Raw genomic sequence first — 12189 nt, 5'->3', positions numbered from 1 at the left:
TACTTGTGGCACCTTAGAGACTAACAAATTTATTAGAGCATAAGCATCCGAAGAAGTGGGCTGTAGTCCACGAAAGCTTATGCTCTAATAAATTTGTTAGTCTCTAAGGTGCCACAAGTACTCCTGTTCTTCTTTTTGCGGATACAGACTAACACGGCTGTTACTCTGAAACCTGTAATTGTGGGTGAGACTTTCAAATGCATTCTGCATTGGCCTGATTCTGCCACCCTGGACTTGGAGGAGTACACAGCCAAGCCGAGTGCCTTTGAAAACTCCACCCTGTGTGTATCACGCACTGATCCTAACTTGCCCTTGTGCAGCTCTTCTATTGTTAGGTATTTTTTCCATGTAGTTTAGAGATAAAAGCAAGCAAGCAAACATCCCTCCTTCCCCCTCCCCTCCTTCCCCCTCCCCAGTAAAAGGGGAGCAGTTCGACAAAGTGCTAAGTGGCTGTGAGATAACACAGGAACAGTGGTGACTCTTGCTCACCCTCCCAGCGCTATGCAAGAGTTGGCAGCCTCTCTCGCTCACCTCATTTCAAGAACATTTAGTAGATAAAGCCATTGGGTCTGATTCCACTAAGATCATTTTACACTGCTCCAGCAGCAGAAAGGGGCCTTAAAGTGGGCATTGCAGTTTACGTCCCTTTGACACTGCCAGAGAGATGCAAAGCGGGCCATGCAACTCCACTAATTTCAATGTATTTTACTCAATTTATTATGTATATTGTGACCGTGCCTAGATGCCAGAAGGAGAAGAGGAAGGATGGTCCAGTGGTCAGGACACAAGCCTAGGATCTGGAAGATCTAGGTTGCTCAGTTTGCAGGCTGCCTAAGTTTCCATCAGTAAAATGGGCATAGTAACACTACCCTGCCTCGGAGGGTTGTTGTGCGGATACTTTAAAGACTGTGAGGTGCTCGGATACGACAGTGGTGAGGGCCAGATAAAGACCATAGCTTGATAGGCCCCAGCAGAGATCAGAACCCTACTGTCCTAGGCACTGCACACATATCGTAGAAGATAATATGACCCAACCGCAAAGAGCCCAAAAAGACAGAAAAGCATTTGAGGGAAATGGGGTGGCAAAGTGACTTGCTTAAGGCCAAATCACAGTCGCTAGCACGACTAGGAACAGAATCCTGTGCCCTCACCACTAGGCCAAGCTGTCTCCCCAGATTTGCTGATCCAGTTACCTTTAGATAATTTTACAATACTGTGTGCACCTTGACTTCCTTTTATTTGTTTTAGCAGCACAGAGGTGCCAAATGCTCTTGCTAAGGAGTGTTTCCAACAGCTTTTTCATGGATTTATTTTTGAGACATCATGAAATAGAACAACCCCCAGATTCAAGCTATTTTAAACCGACAGCGAAAGGTTTTGCTGCAATTGCCGGCATGCTTTTCCAGGAGGCCACAAGCAGCATTTACGGGACCGTAACAGGACATAACATTCAGTCCTCAACTATACACCTCCTACTTCATTTGTCAGTTGACATATATCGTTTCATGTGCTGACAAAGATCCGTTGGTAGATCAGAGTGAAAACCTGCCAAACAGGAAGGTTTATATGACATCCACACAAAGTATTTTATTGTAACACATCTATCAGGGATACTGTAATTTCCCTCCCCAACAGTTATTTCAAAACCGTTGGAACCTTGTATTGGTTGCAGTAAAACACTACAAAGATACAGAAAAATAAATAATGCAACTAAGTAAGGGGAAGAAACAAAGATCTCCAGTGGAATTACACTGGGCACCTGGTTACCAGAAAGCTGGTGACAAACGAGCGAGAATATAGAAAATCCACAAGGAAAGGACTCGTCACTGGCGGTGTGGTGCAGTGGGTACAGAACTGAACTGGGGATCAAAAGTGCTGAGTTCTAGTCACAACTCTGTTTGTGACCTTTGGCAAGCCACATCACCTCTGATCTTTCCTCCCATTCTGTGCCTGTCTCGCATATTTAGACTGTACATTCTTCAGGGCAGGGAATGTCACTATGTGAACCTACAGTGGCTCCAGTCTCAGTTAGGGCCTCTGTCACCATAATAATTCAGAGCCAGAAACAGACTCCAGGTCATCTGCGTCCCAGTCCAGTGGCCAATCTGCTGCACCACACGGCCTCTTTGAATTTACTGCCATAGTCTTGCTCTTTTTTTAAGTGCTGTAATACAAAACTAGGAATACATCCCTCAAGCAGCCCCAAAATCTTACTCTGTATGTGATTTTTGCACTCCTTCTATCCCCTTTGTCTGCTGCTTATCTCTTTCACTGTCCCATCTTGTCTCATTCCACTTAGCTTGTAGCTATTTAGTTGGGGATTGGTCCTGCTCTGAGCAGGGGGTTGGACTAGATGATCTCCTGAGGTCCCTTCCAACCCTGATATTCTATGATTCTATTCAAAGCAGGGATTGTGGCTCTGATCCTCAAATGGTATTTAGGCACCTAACGACTTTTGAGGATCGGGGCTTATGTCCTTATACAGGTTTCAGAGTAGCAGCCGTGTTAGTCTGTATCTGCAAAAAGAACAGGAGTACTTGTGGCACCTTAGAGACTAGTGAATGAAGTGCCCCCTGCACCTATAAGCAAATGTTAAATACATTATTAATAATATTCTCTTAATTTTCCCCCCTTTAAATTACTGACATACTTAATATCCTAAATCTAGTTTAATGGTGTTTGCCTGGGGAAAAGGACTGCATTGCATACAACTATTAAAAGAATCCAAATTCAGTATCTTTTTTCACCAGAGAGGAAAAATAAAAATCAGTTTTCAAACGAAAAGCCAGAATTTACAGCAGACGGATGAGAGAACATAAAGGGACAAACTGTGTATGCTCTTTTGAAGCAAATATAATGGGGAAAAGTTAGCCATTTAGATTAATTGGCCCATTTATCATGAACAATGCTCCATACACTAGTAAAAAGTTACAACTGCTAATCCCTGGGTGCTGGCATTAAACACATAAACGTGCATCAACATTTAGCAAAATACACTACCAGATCAAAAGAGTTCGTTCGTGAATGAGGAAAACCCTAAATGTTCACAAAAGACACTCTTGCAAATTAATTCTTTTAAAAGCTTTTCCCCCCTAAGAAAACAGAATGGTTTCTACTGTGCCAAAAATTCAGGATTTGGGGAGAACTATTGGCTGCAGTTTTAGCTATAACATGGAGCTTTGACAAGAAAGCTCTCTGAAGAATTATTTCAGAGTGGTAACCGTGTTAGTTTTCCACAAGGACTCCTTGTTTTTTTTTTGAAGAATTATTGTTTGCCAATTCCCTCAAACAGGAACTTATCTCTTTCCGACACTGAATACACACACTTGCATCAGGATGGAAGGTTTGGGAGTCACAGAGGAAGGCAGGTGTAAAAGCAATTTAGGGAGGTAAGAAAAAGCACATCCCATAATTTGAGGAACTGGAATTTAAAAAAAAAAACTTTATCCTCTTCAGGCACAATGGGGAATGTTGTTAAAAAAAAAAAAAAAAAAGAGAGAGAGATGGAGTTAGAAGTGTTCGTGTGGCATTTCAAGAGTGTGTTTCCTTTATACACAACACCCCTTTGAAAATAGCTTGATACTCCTATTTATACGACCTGAAAATAAAATCTATCATTGAATAGTGTCATTTCTCCCACTGTCCTAATGACCTGAGGAAGCAGACTGCCAATATGGAAAACTACAGGCGGTCTCACATTTTAATGGCATAGTAATCAGGAGATAATGAGACATCATTAACACATTTCACCTCAGGTTTTCTTGACAAAGGGTAAAAGTCTTGTTGCATCAACTGCTGGTGAAAACACGTTGGGGTTTTCAACCGGAGGTTTGCGGTTTTCCATAAATACAATTTTTTCTGCCAAAGTTTACAAATGCCCCAAAACTTTTTTGTTTTTTTAAAGTCCTTGCTACAAATTCACACAAGCCCCTGGCTTCTACGCCCCACGCTCTGAAGGGAGCCGAGCCCGGTCTGGCACCTGCTCTCCAGACATGACCCAGTTTTATGAGGGTGCCGCCACTGATTACACTGAAATCTGGTTTACATCCTGGCTCCAGTAATAAATTGACTGGCTGGCTGGCAAACCGCCTTCCACCTTGGCAGGGGTTGAGCGCCGTCTGTGCTAGGCCCACTCTGGCATCTCCGATAAGCTGCCTGTAGCGTGACACACAGTCACGTCTGTGGTGCTCCAAAGCCCCGATTCCTGATTGATTCCGACTGGGAAAGCCCCAGACTCAACTGCTGCCTGGTGTATGGACAGTTCAGCAGGAGCCAGTAGGAGACAGGTGGGCTGCAGGTAGGTTTCCCTGCGGCCAGCGCGTGGGAGAGAAGCTCACAAGTAGATAGAGCAATAAAAAGTTATCCCTGGTCGTCTTCTCCCAGCTACCAAACCTTCACACAGCTCCTGATAACAAGGGTCTCCAACCTGATCCCACTGGTCAGCTGCTAAATCCTCCCACAGGATCCCTAAATCATTGTAAAACCAAGGGTGTATTGTGCACAGAGATGAGCCAATTGTGGATTTGTCACCTCCCTAAGTATAGGAGCCCTGCACTTCGATGGACCCTAGCTCCTTTCAGGTCTGCTCTACGCTATGACATTTGCTGTGTCTGAACATGGTTGGCTGCAATCATGTTAGCTAACGCAGGGCTAAACATTAAGAGTGAGCCTAGATGGGGCAAACCATGTCGAGCATCTTCTCAGGTTGCCTCTAAGCCACGCACTGAATCCAACACACTGCAACACCTCTTAATGAGCTAGAGAAAGAATGGCTAAGGTTTCCGAAAGTGACCAGTGATTTTGGGTGCCTTAATTTTTTGGATGCCGAACTTGAGACACCTTAAAAGCATCTGATTTTTGGAGGGTGGGTACTCAGCACTTTCGGAAAGTCAGGCCCCTTTGAAGTGTTTCAAATTGGGCACCCAGAAACTGAGGCGTCCAAAAATCACTAGTCACTTCTGAAAATCTTGGCCTTATACTTTTGTTCATCATGTTTTGTCCTCATCCTCACTTGCTGCTTAATCATGCTCACCATGGATCAGCTAATATGACTGGGAACAATCATGTTCAGACAGTCAAATTCAATCGTGTAGAGATGGCCTCAAACAGGTCAATAATAACAAAGTGTATGCTACTAGCTTGCTAGCATGGTTGTCAACCGTCCAGCTTGGGGGTTGAGCGATACGCCAAAAATCTATCCTCATAAAAAATAAAAAGTAACAAAAACACAACCAGATAGCAATTCTGGCAAACAGCGTGCCAAAGTAACGGACCGCCTTGGCAGAAGTGACAAGTCTTGGCGAAAGCCAGCAGGAAGCCACGACACTGAGAAGTTCTTTACTAAAGGTAAAACAAACTATGAAAGTAGATTCAGATTCAGGTGGTGCTTGGCGCATAGGCATAGTTTGACTTCTATATTTGGGAGGCGGGGGTAGGTGCAGTTAAGCCAACAGAGCTGTGCGTGGGGGGAAAAGGGGGCAAATTCCATGCCTGACCAAGACTTGCAGTGTGTGTGTGGGGGGAAAATCAATGCACCCCCAGCCCGCCTCAAAACTACACTCACAGCTTGGAGCTAAGCTGCGTTGTAGGACACTAATAACTCCAGACACGAAGAAGAGCTCTGTGGAGCTTGAAAGCTTGTCTCCCTCAACCACAGAAGCTGGTCTAATAAAGGATATTACCTCACCCACCTTGTCTCTCTTATACCCTGGGAGCAGCACAGCTACAACAACACTGCAAACTAGAAACTCCCATCTGTTTCACGGGAGTGACTTGCCACCTGAAGCAGGAGAACAGTCCCATTTCTCCCAAGTCTGCGCTCACCCTTTTCTTGTGCCTGACTCGTGTGTGCCAACAAGCACTGTGGATGTGAAGTTTGGGATTTGTGCATGCCCATTCCTAGGGGCACATCCCTGATTTGCACACACAACAGGCACTTCACACGTGGGGCACATACCCTTGCAGAAAGCTGGGCCACTCTGTGGGTTGGAGCAAGTCACTTTAATCTCTCTCATTCTCCCCATCCATAAAATGGGCATAATATTCCATAGCTACCTCCCCTGGGTATGGATTCATTTTTTAATGTTCGTACAGGTCTTTGACCATGTAACACGCTATATAAGTGCCAAGTCGTACTATTAGTTTGTCTCCAGGCAACCATCCTAGCAAGGCTTAACTATACCATACCAGGCAGGCCCAGATTGAGGTCATCCTTCATTAATTAAACTAAAAAGTGTATTATGTCCATTACCATCAATTCTCTGTTTGCACATGATGTTCACAGTAGGCATTTAATCCTTCCGTGCTCTGATTTCACCTTTCTTCTATATTACGAGCTGCTCTCGCCAGAACTCTTTCTGAGTGCTAAGAAAAAACTGCTGGTGGCTACTTTATGAGAAACTGGTTTTAGTTACACATTTCTTGCAGCAGTTCTTATTAAAAGAGAGCACCACAGCAAGATTTCCATGAGGGAATAATACATTATGGGTACCTTAATAAAACTTGGTATGCCATGCCTAAGAGGACTGGAAACAGACAAAAGAACAAGTCTTCTGTAAATTTTCCGTACTGTCAAAGAATCTATGGAAAACTGAATCACATGGTCATTTAAAAAAACAGTCAGATATTCTCAAGCAATAAATGTGAGGCGCAAGGTTTGACTCTTGGTTTGGATCTATGGTCTGTTACCGTTTTCAAGTTAAAAGGTTCCATCTTCAAGTTAAGCTAAAAGGGACATCTACAGAGCAGGTTTAGGACAGTTTTCAACATGTTCACACTTCACTCTGCTAGTGAGACGATTTGCCTGCCTTTTGCACCCTTTCATTCCAACTTTAAAAGTCCAGCCCAGTCTATGGACCTAGCTAGATGAATTTGCAGGATTTCACAAAAGGAGCTGAAGTGGAGATCGAAGGAGACAGTTTAATTCAAATCAGGTTGTGCAGAGAGAGCAAACACTGGTGGCGTTACCGGGATCAGGAGCTAGAACAAACAGGGTCATGTTTGGGGAACACTTCGGATCACCGGCAGGCTGCAAAGGGAGGGGTGGGCTGGAACTGGAGTGATTGGCAAAGGGAATCAGAACTGCAGAAAGTAAACACGGCAGGACCCACACAAACACCAGCCTGGCGCTCTTCACTCCTCCTTATCTCCCCTGGCTGGGTCTCATTACGGACACTGGAAATCCCATCACTTCACTATTTACTCCTCATCTTTTATGAGCCAGCCAGCCAGCCGTGCTCGGCTCCTTCCCCCCTCTCGTCTCTGGGAGGATGTTCTCCCCTGCTCCGGCGTGTCTCCGAGCCCAAGAGCTGAGCTGGAAGGGGGGGGACCCCACAGATCCCCGAAGGCAGGGCAGGGAAAGCCGGGGAGGGGGGGCAGCCAGGACTTCCCTTCTCCCTGCGCTGGGCGCGGGCAAAGCCCCAAACTGCATCCCACAAACCAGCCGGGGAGGGAGGCAAGCGGCACAGGCGGCTGCCTGCCGCTCTCCCACATGGGGAGATGTCCCACGCCGGGCGGCTACCAGGGGAGCAGGGCGGGTCCCCGCCACGCCTGGACTCTCCCAGCCGCGGGCAGCCCGGAGTTCGCGGCCGGGCAGGGGAAAGTCCCCCCAGCCCTGCCCTGCCCTGCCCTGCCGCCGGGGCTTGCCCCAGGACGGAGCCGTGCCGGGCACTTACTTTCCGGTGGAGCTCGCAGCTGGCGGCAGGGTCCCGGCTGGAGGGGCTCCGGCTCGGGCGGGCTCGGGCCCGGGCCAGCAGGAGGAGGCAGCTTTGCACCAGGCAAGCCCAGGCGAGCTGCACCATCGTCGCTCCGAGCCCGGGGACTGGCGAGCCGCGAGCGGTGGCCGGAGGGGAGCGGAGTCACCCCCGCGCCAAGCCGCCCAGCCCCTGCCCCCTCCCCTTAAAGGGTCCCCGTGCCGCGCGGGCGGGGGGGCTCGCCATGCCGGGGGGAGCGGGGCTCTGAGCCGCGGGGAGCCCTCCCGAGGGGACCGGCCGCTCCGCTCCGCTCCTCTCCTCCCCCGCAGGAGGCCGGGCTCCGCGCTGTAGTTCCTGCCGCAGCCCCTGGATGGAGGCACCAAGTCACCCGCTCCGTGCGATTGGCCGCAGGAGGTGCCTAACCCTAAACTTCCCCCCACGCCCCCAGCCCGACCCCGGGGGAAGGACACGGCTTCCCGGGGCGCGAGCTGCTCCCCTGGCCCGGGGCTGCCCCCAGCCGCACTGCACCGCGCCGGGCAGGGCTGGGGGGTCTAATCACCCCCTCGCTCTCCTCTGGCCTTTCCCCCTGCAGGGCCCAGGGGCGTTGGGACTTTCGGCTAGGGAGTGAGGCCAGGCACTTCCTCGACATCGCAGGAGTCAGGCTCAGGCAGCAGGAATAATAATAATTAAAAGAAAGGGGGGCGGGGGGAGTAAATTCGTAGATTTGAATGCAAGCCAGAGACCCTCACCCAGCAGTTTCTGCAGCAAGCCCAGCCCGTCTGTCGGAGCTACAGCTTCTCAGGAGGTCTTTTAGGTCTAGGGCAAGTAAATCAAACTGAAATGCCAGGAAGGGAAATGACAAGGGAAGAGGTAGGGGAATAAAAACAGATGGAAGCGAAAGCAGCGACAAGTTGGTTTGGATTTGATTTCAATTGACACACGCTGCTGGAGAACTCAGGGTTGGATCCTGCAAAATCTAAGGCAGGGGTAGGCAACCTATGGCCCGCGTGCCAAAGGCGGCACACGAGCTGATTTTCAGTGGCACTCACACTGCCTGAGTCCTGGCCACTGGTCTGGGTGGCTCTGCATTTTAATTTCATTTTAAATGAAGCGTCCTAAACATTTTAAAAACCTTGTTTACTTTACATACAACAATAGTTTAGTTATATATTATAAACTTATAGAAAGAGACCTTCTAAAAACGTTAAAATTACTGGCACATGAACCCTTAAATCAGAGTGAATAAATGAAGACTCGGCACACCGCTTCTGAAAGGTTGCCGACCCCTGGTCTAACGCATGTGCTTAATTTTATACACCACGGTCAACTTTTATGGACTTCATCTGTCCCTGCAGGACTGGGACCTAAACACTAAAATAAATTACACCTGACCTGAGCTACAGGTGAGCGTTAGAAGAGTTATACGTTAAAAGTGCAATTCATTTGCAAAGAACATTCTGAGTTATTCAAACCAAAACGTAAAGTGCAAATACAGAACACATATTAGAAGGGTTTAACTCTCCCTGTGTTATGCAGTACTGGACAGGGGCTGGGAAAACAGGCTGCAATAAAAGACTGACTCTTTTTGCAAAATTGGCAGTGATCTTGCAGAGGATGGGAGTGACACCTCTCCAAAGCTGGGTGTGGTACCTGCATTAGATGGGCAAGAGAGAGAAACTAAATGCATAAAGGGCCTTGTGGTGTATTATTCATATGCAGTATAAATTCAACTAATTTGGATAAAAATAAACATAATGGAGGGACTTCCAGAGTTGCCGGCGCAACAGAGAGAAAAAAGGACCCACACCACACTTTTAATCTGACAACAGCAAGGAAATTACAAATTAATGCTGCTCCTAACTCATGCAATTGAACTCTGGTACAGCAGCACAGATGGATGCCAAAGAGCGTGCTATCCAACAACCGTGCTTTTCATTACTTTAGTGCCTTTTTATCTGCAGGGGCTCAAAGCACTAGATGCTAACACTAGGTAGTGTCTAGGTTAGAACCCTGAGATGAACACCTATGGAATTGTGTGGGATTACAGGGGGCTAATTTGTGTTCCCCAACAGCACACAGCTCCTGTTGTTGTGAGAAAGGCATCTTCAAACCATAGAATCATAGAAAATTAGGGTTGGAAGAGACCTCAGGAGGTCATCTCGTCCAATCCCCTGCTCAAAGTAGGACCAACACCAACTAAATCATCCCAGCCAGGGCTTTGTCAAGCCGAGCCTTAAAAACCTCTAAGGAAGGAAATTCCACCACCTCCCGCGGTAACCCATTCCAGTGCTTCACCACCCTCCTAGTGAAAAAGTTTTTCCTAATATCCAACCTGGACCTCCCCCAAACCTCCCCCACTGCAACTTGAGACCATTGCTAACCTTGTTCTGTCATCTGCCACCACTGAGAACAGCCGAGCTCCATCCTCTTTGGAACCCCTCCCCCCATCAGGTAGTTGAAGGCTACTATCAAATCCCCCCTCACTCTTCTCTTCTGCAGACTAAATAACCCCAGTTCCCGCAGCCTCTCCTCGTAAGTCATGTGCCCCAGCCCCCTAATCATTTTTGTTGCCCTCCGCTGGAGTCTCTCCAATTTTTCCACATCCCTTCTGTAGTGGGGGGGGGGGGACCAAAACTGGATGCATATATATGTACCAGCCAACTTCCAGACATAAATACCACCCAAAAGGCCATGGGCTAGGGAGAGCCATGTGGCTTAGTTAGTGCATTGGACTGCAACTCAGCAGACCTTGTTTTTATTCCTGGTTCTGCTGTTGGCCTGCTGGGTGACCTTGGGCAACTCACTTCACCATGCTGTGCCTCAGTTTCCTCATCTATAAAATGGAGATCATGATAATGATTTCCTTTATAAAGTGCATTGAGATCTACTAATGAAACACACTAGATATTATTATTACTGCCAAGTTATCCTCCAGTGACCGAACCTGTCACCTGAAGAGGAATTCAACCAGGGCTGACATAAGGGGAACAGAGAATGTCCCTATGTTCAAAGGTTGGGGGGATTTTATTTTAAATTTTTACTTAGAATGTCCTGTTTTCTAATGTTTAAGTTTTTAAACCAAAGTGTTCTTCCAGCTTTTTCCTTTAAATTACAGGATACTTTGTCAGCTGTAACAAATATCAATTGGTTTGTCTGGGAATGTTAAGAGATTTAATATACAATTTTATTGGTTGTTGCTAGTAGAATTCATGACATAACATTGGGGTTGCAGGTTGTCTGAAGCGGTTTCCATATAAATGGAACTTGATGAGTCTTCCATTGTCTTTTCTCCACTCAACCATTTTTGGCCTGGGATACAGCATAAAGGGAGCCATTACATTGGACTCACTCTTGCCCTAAAGAGTCCAGATTATTGCAGTATGAAACCAACCTCTGTCATCATTTTGTGATTTAGAAATACTATGCACACGGACAAGTTATTCCATTGGCCATGACAGTCCAGTAATCTTCATCTGAACAATGTGATCCTTTCAAAAAGCTTTACATGGAAGAACCTATTGCAATGTTTTAGTTGTCAAAGTTCAACCATATTTGCTCTGACACTGATCAAAAGCATTTAAAATCTCAAAATTTTACACTGTCTGTAATCTCTGGTTAAAAACATTGCACTAAAGGTAAGAGCCTGTGTGCCAGGCTCCAGCCAGAGGTGAATTAAAATGGCCAAGTGTCACATCCCTCAACAAGCTTAATAATAGGAACTAATTATATTGGTGCTGCTATAATTCCTATACAACAAAACTGTTGTGACTTAAGCAAATAAAGGAGAAATCTAAATATATTTATTTAAAGCTTGGACACCAGCTCACTCCACAATATGCCTTAGCATGTGAACCTATTGTTGGGTAGAGGTGATTGTTGTTTTTTCTTGTTTTATTAGAGACCAAAAAAAGGGAGAGAAACCAGTCTCTTGCAGGAGTGAGTAAGTCAGTCAGTCACATTGGGGGAGGGAGAGCTCAATGGTTTGAGCATTGGCCTGCTAAACCCAGGGTTGTGAGTTCAGCCCTTGAGGGGGCCACTTAGGGATCTCGGGCAAAATCAGTACTTGGTCCTGCTAGTGAAGACCGGGGGCTGGACTCCATGACCTTTCAAGGTCCCTTCCAGTTCTCTGAGATAGGTATATCTCCATATAATAAAGCTCCATCCACAAACCAAGTTCCACCCTCCAAGACAACAAAATACAGTACCATTCTTAGCATAATCTCTTGCTTCATTTTTGCATGCCCTGATCAGTAATGAATTAACAATGTGGGATTTCAAATGAGGGTTATTAGGCTTTGAAGTTAATACCCACTTGCAATGAATAGGGGCTGCCACACTTCTCTGATTGCTACTGGGTCTGACTCTGTGATGCCCTGTGCCTGGCACAATCATTTACACTAGTGCAAAAGTGGGTCTAGAATGCTGCCGTTCTGATTTGGCAGCATTTTAAACCCACCTCCCACTGATCTATAGTATGCGCAGGGCTGGCTGGAGACTC

At 46.7% G+C, this 12189-nt stretch overlaps 1 protein-coding gene across 2 annotated transcripts in view; it reads right to left on the bottom strand.

The window, feature by feature from the left end:
- Positions 1-7918, bottom strand: part of TRABD2A (TraB domain containing 2A) — a 110821-nt gene extending 102903 nt beyond the window's left edge. The window contains exon 1 of one of the 2 annotated variants that reach the window (XM_034774532.1): positions 7674-7918. In XM_034774532.1, the coding sequence (XP_034630423.1) occupies positions 7674-7799 (126 nt within the window). In that variant the 5' untranslated portion in view covers positions 7800-7918. The remainder of the gene's footprint in view (positions 1-7673) is intronic. The other variant, XM_034774531.1, reaches the window with a different exon arrangement.
- Between the last annotated feature and the right edge of the window lie 4271 nt (positions 7919-12189).

This window comes from Trachemys scripta, chromosome 6, assembly GCF_013100865.1.
Source record: "Trachemys scripta elegans isolate TJP31775 chromosome 6, CAS_Tse_1.0, whole genome shotgun sequence".
NCBI lineage: Eukaryota > Metazoa > Chordata > Testudines > Emydidae > Trachemys > Trachemys scripta.
The sequence above is the reverse complement of the archived record's forward strand: the minus strand, read 5'-3'. Positions and strand labels throughout refer to the sequence as shown.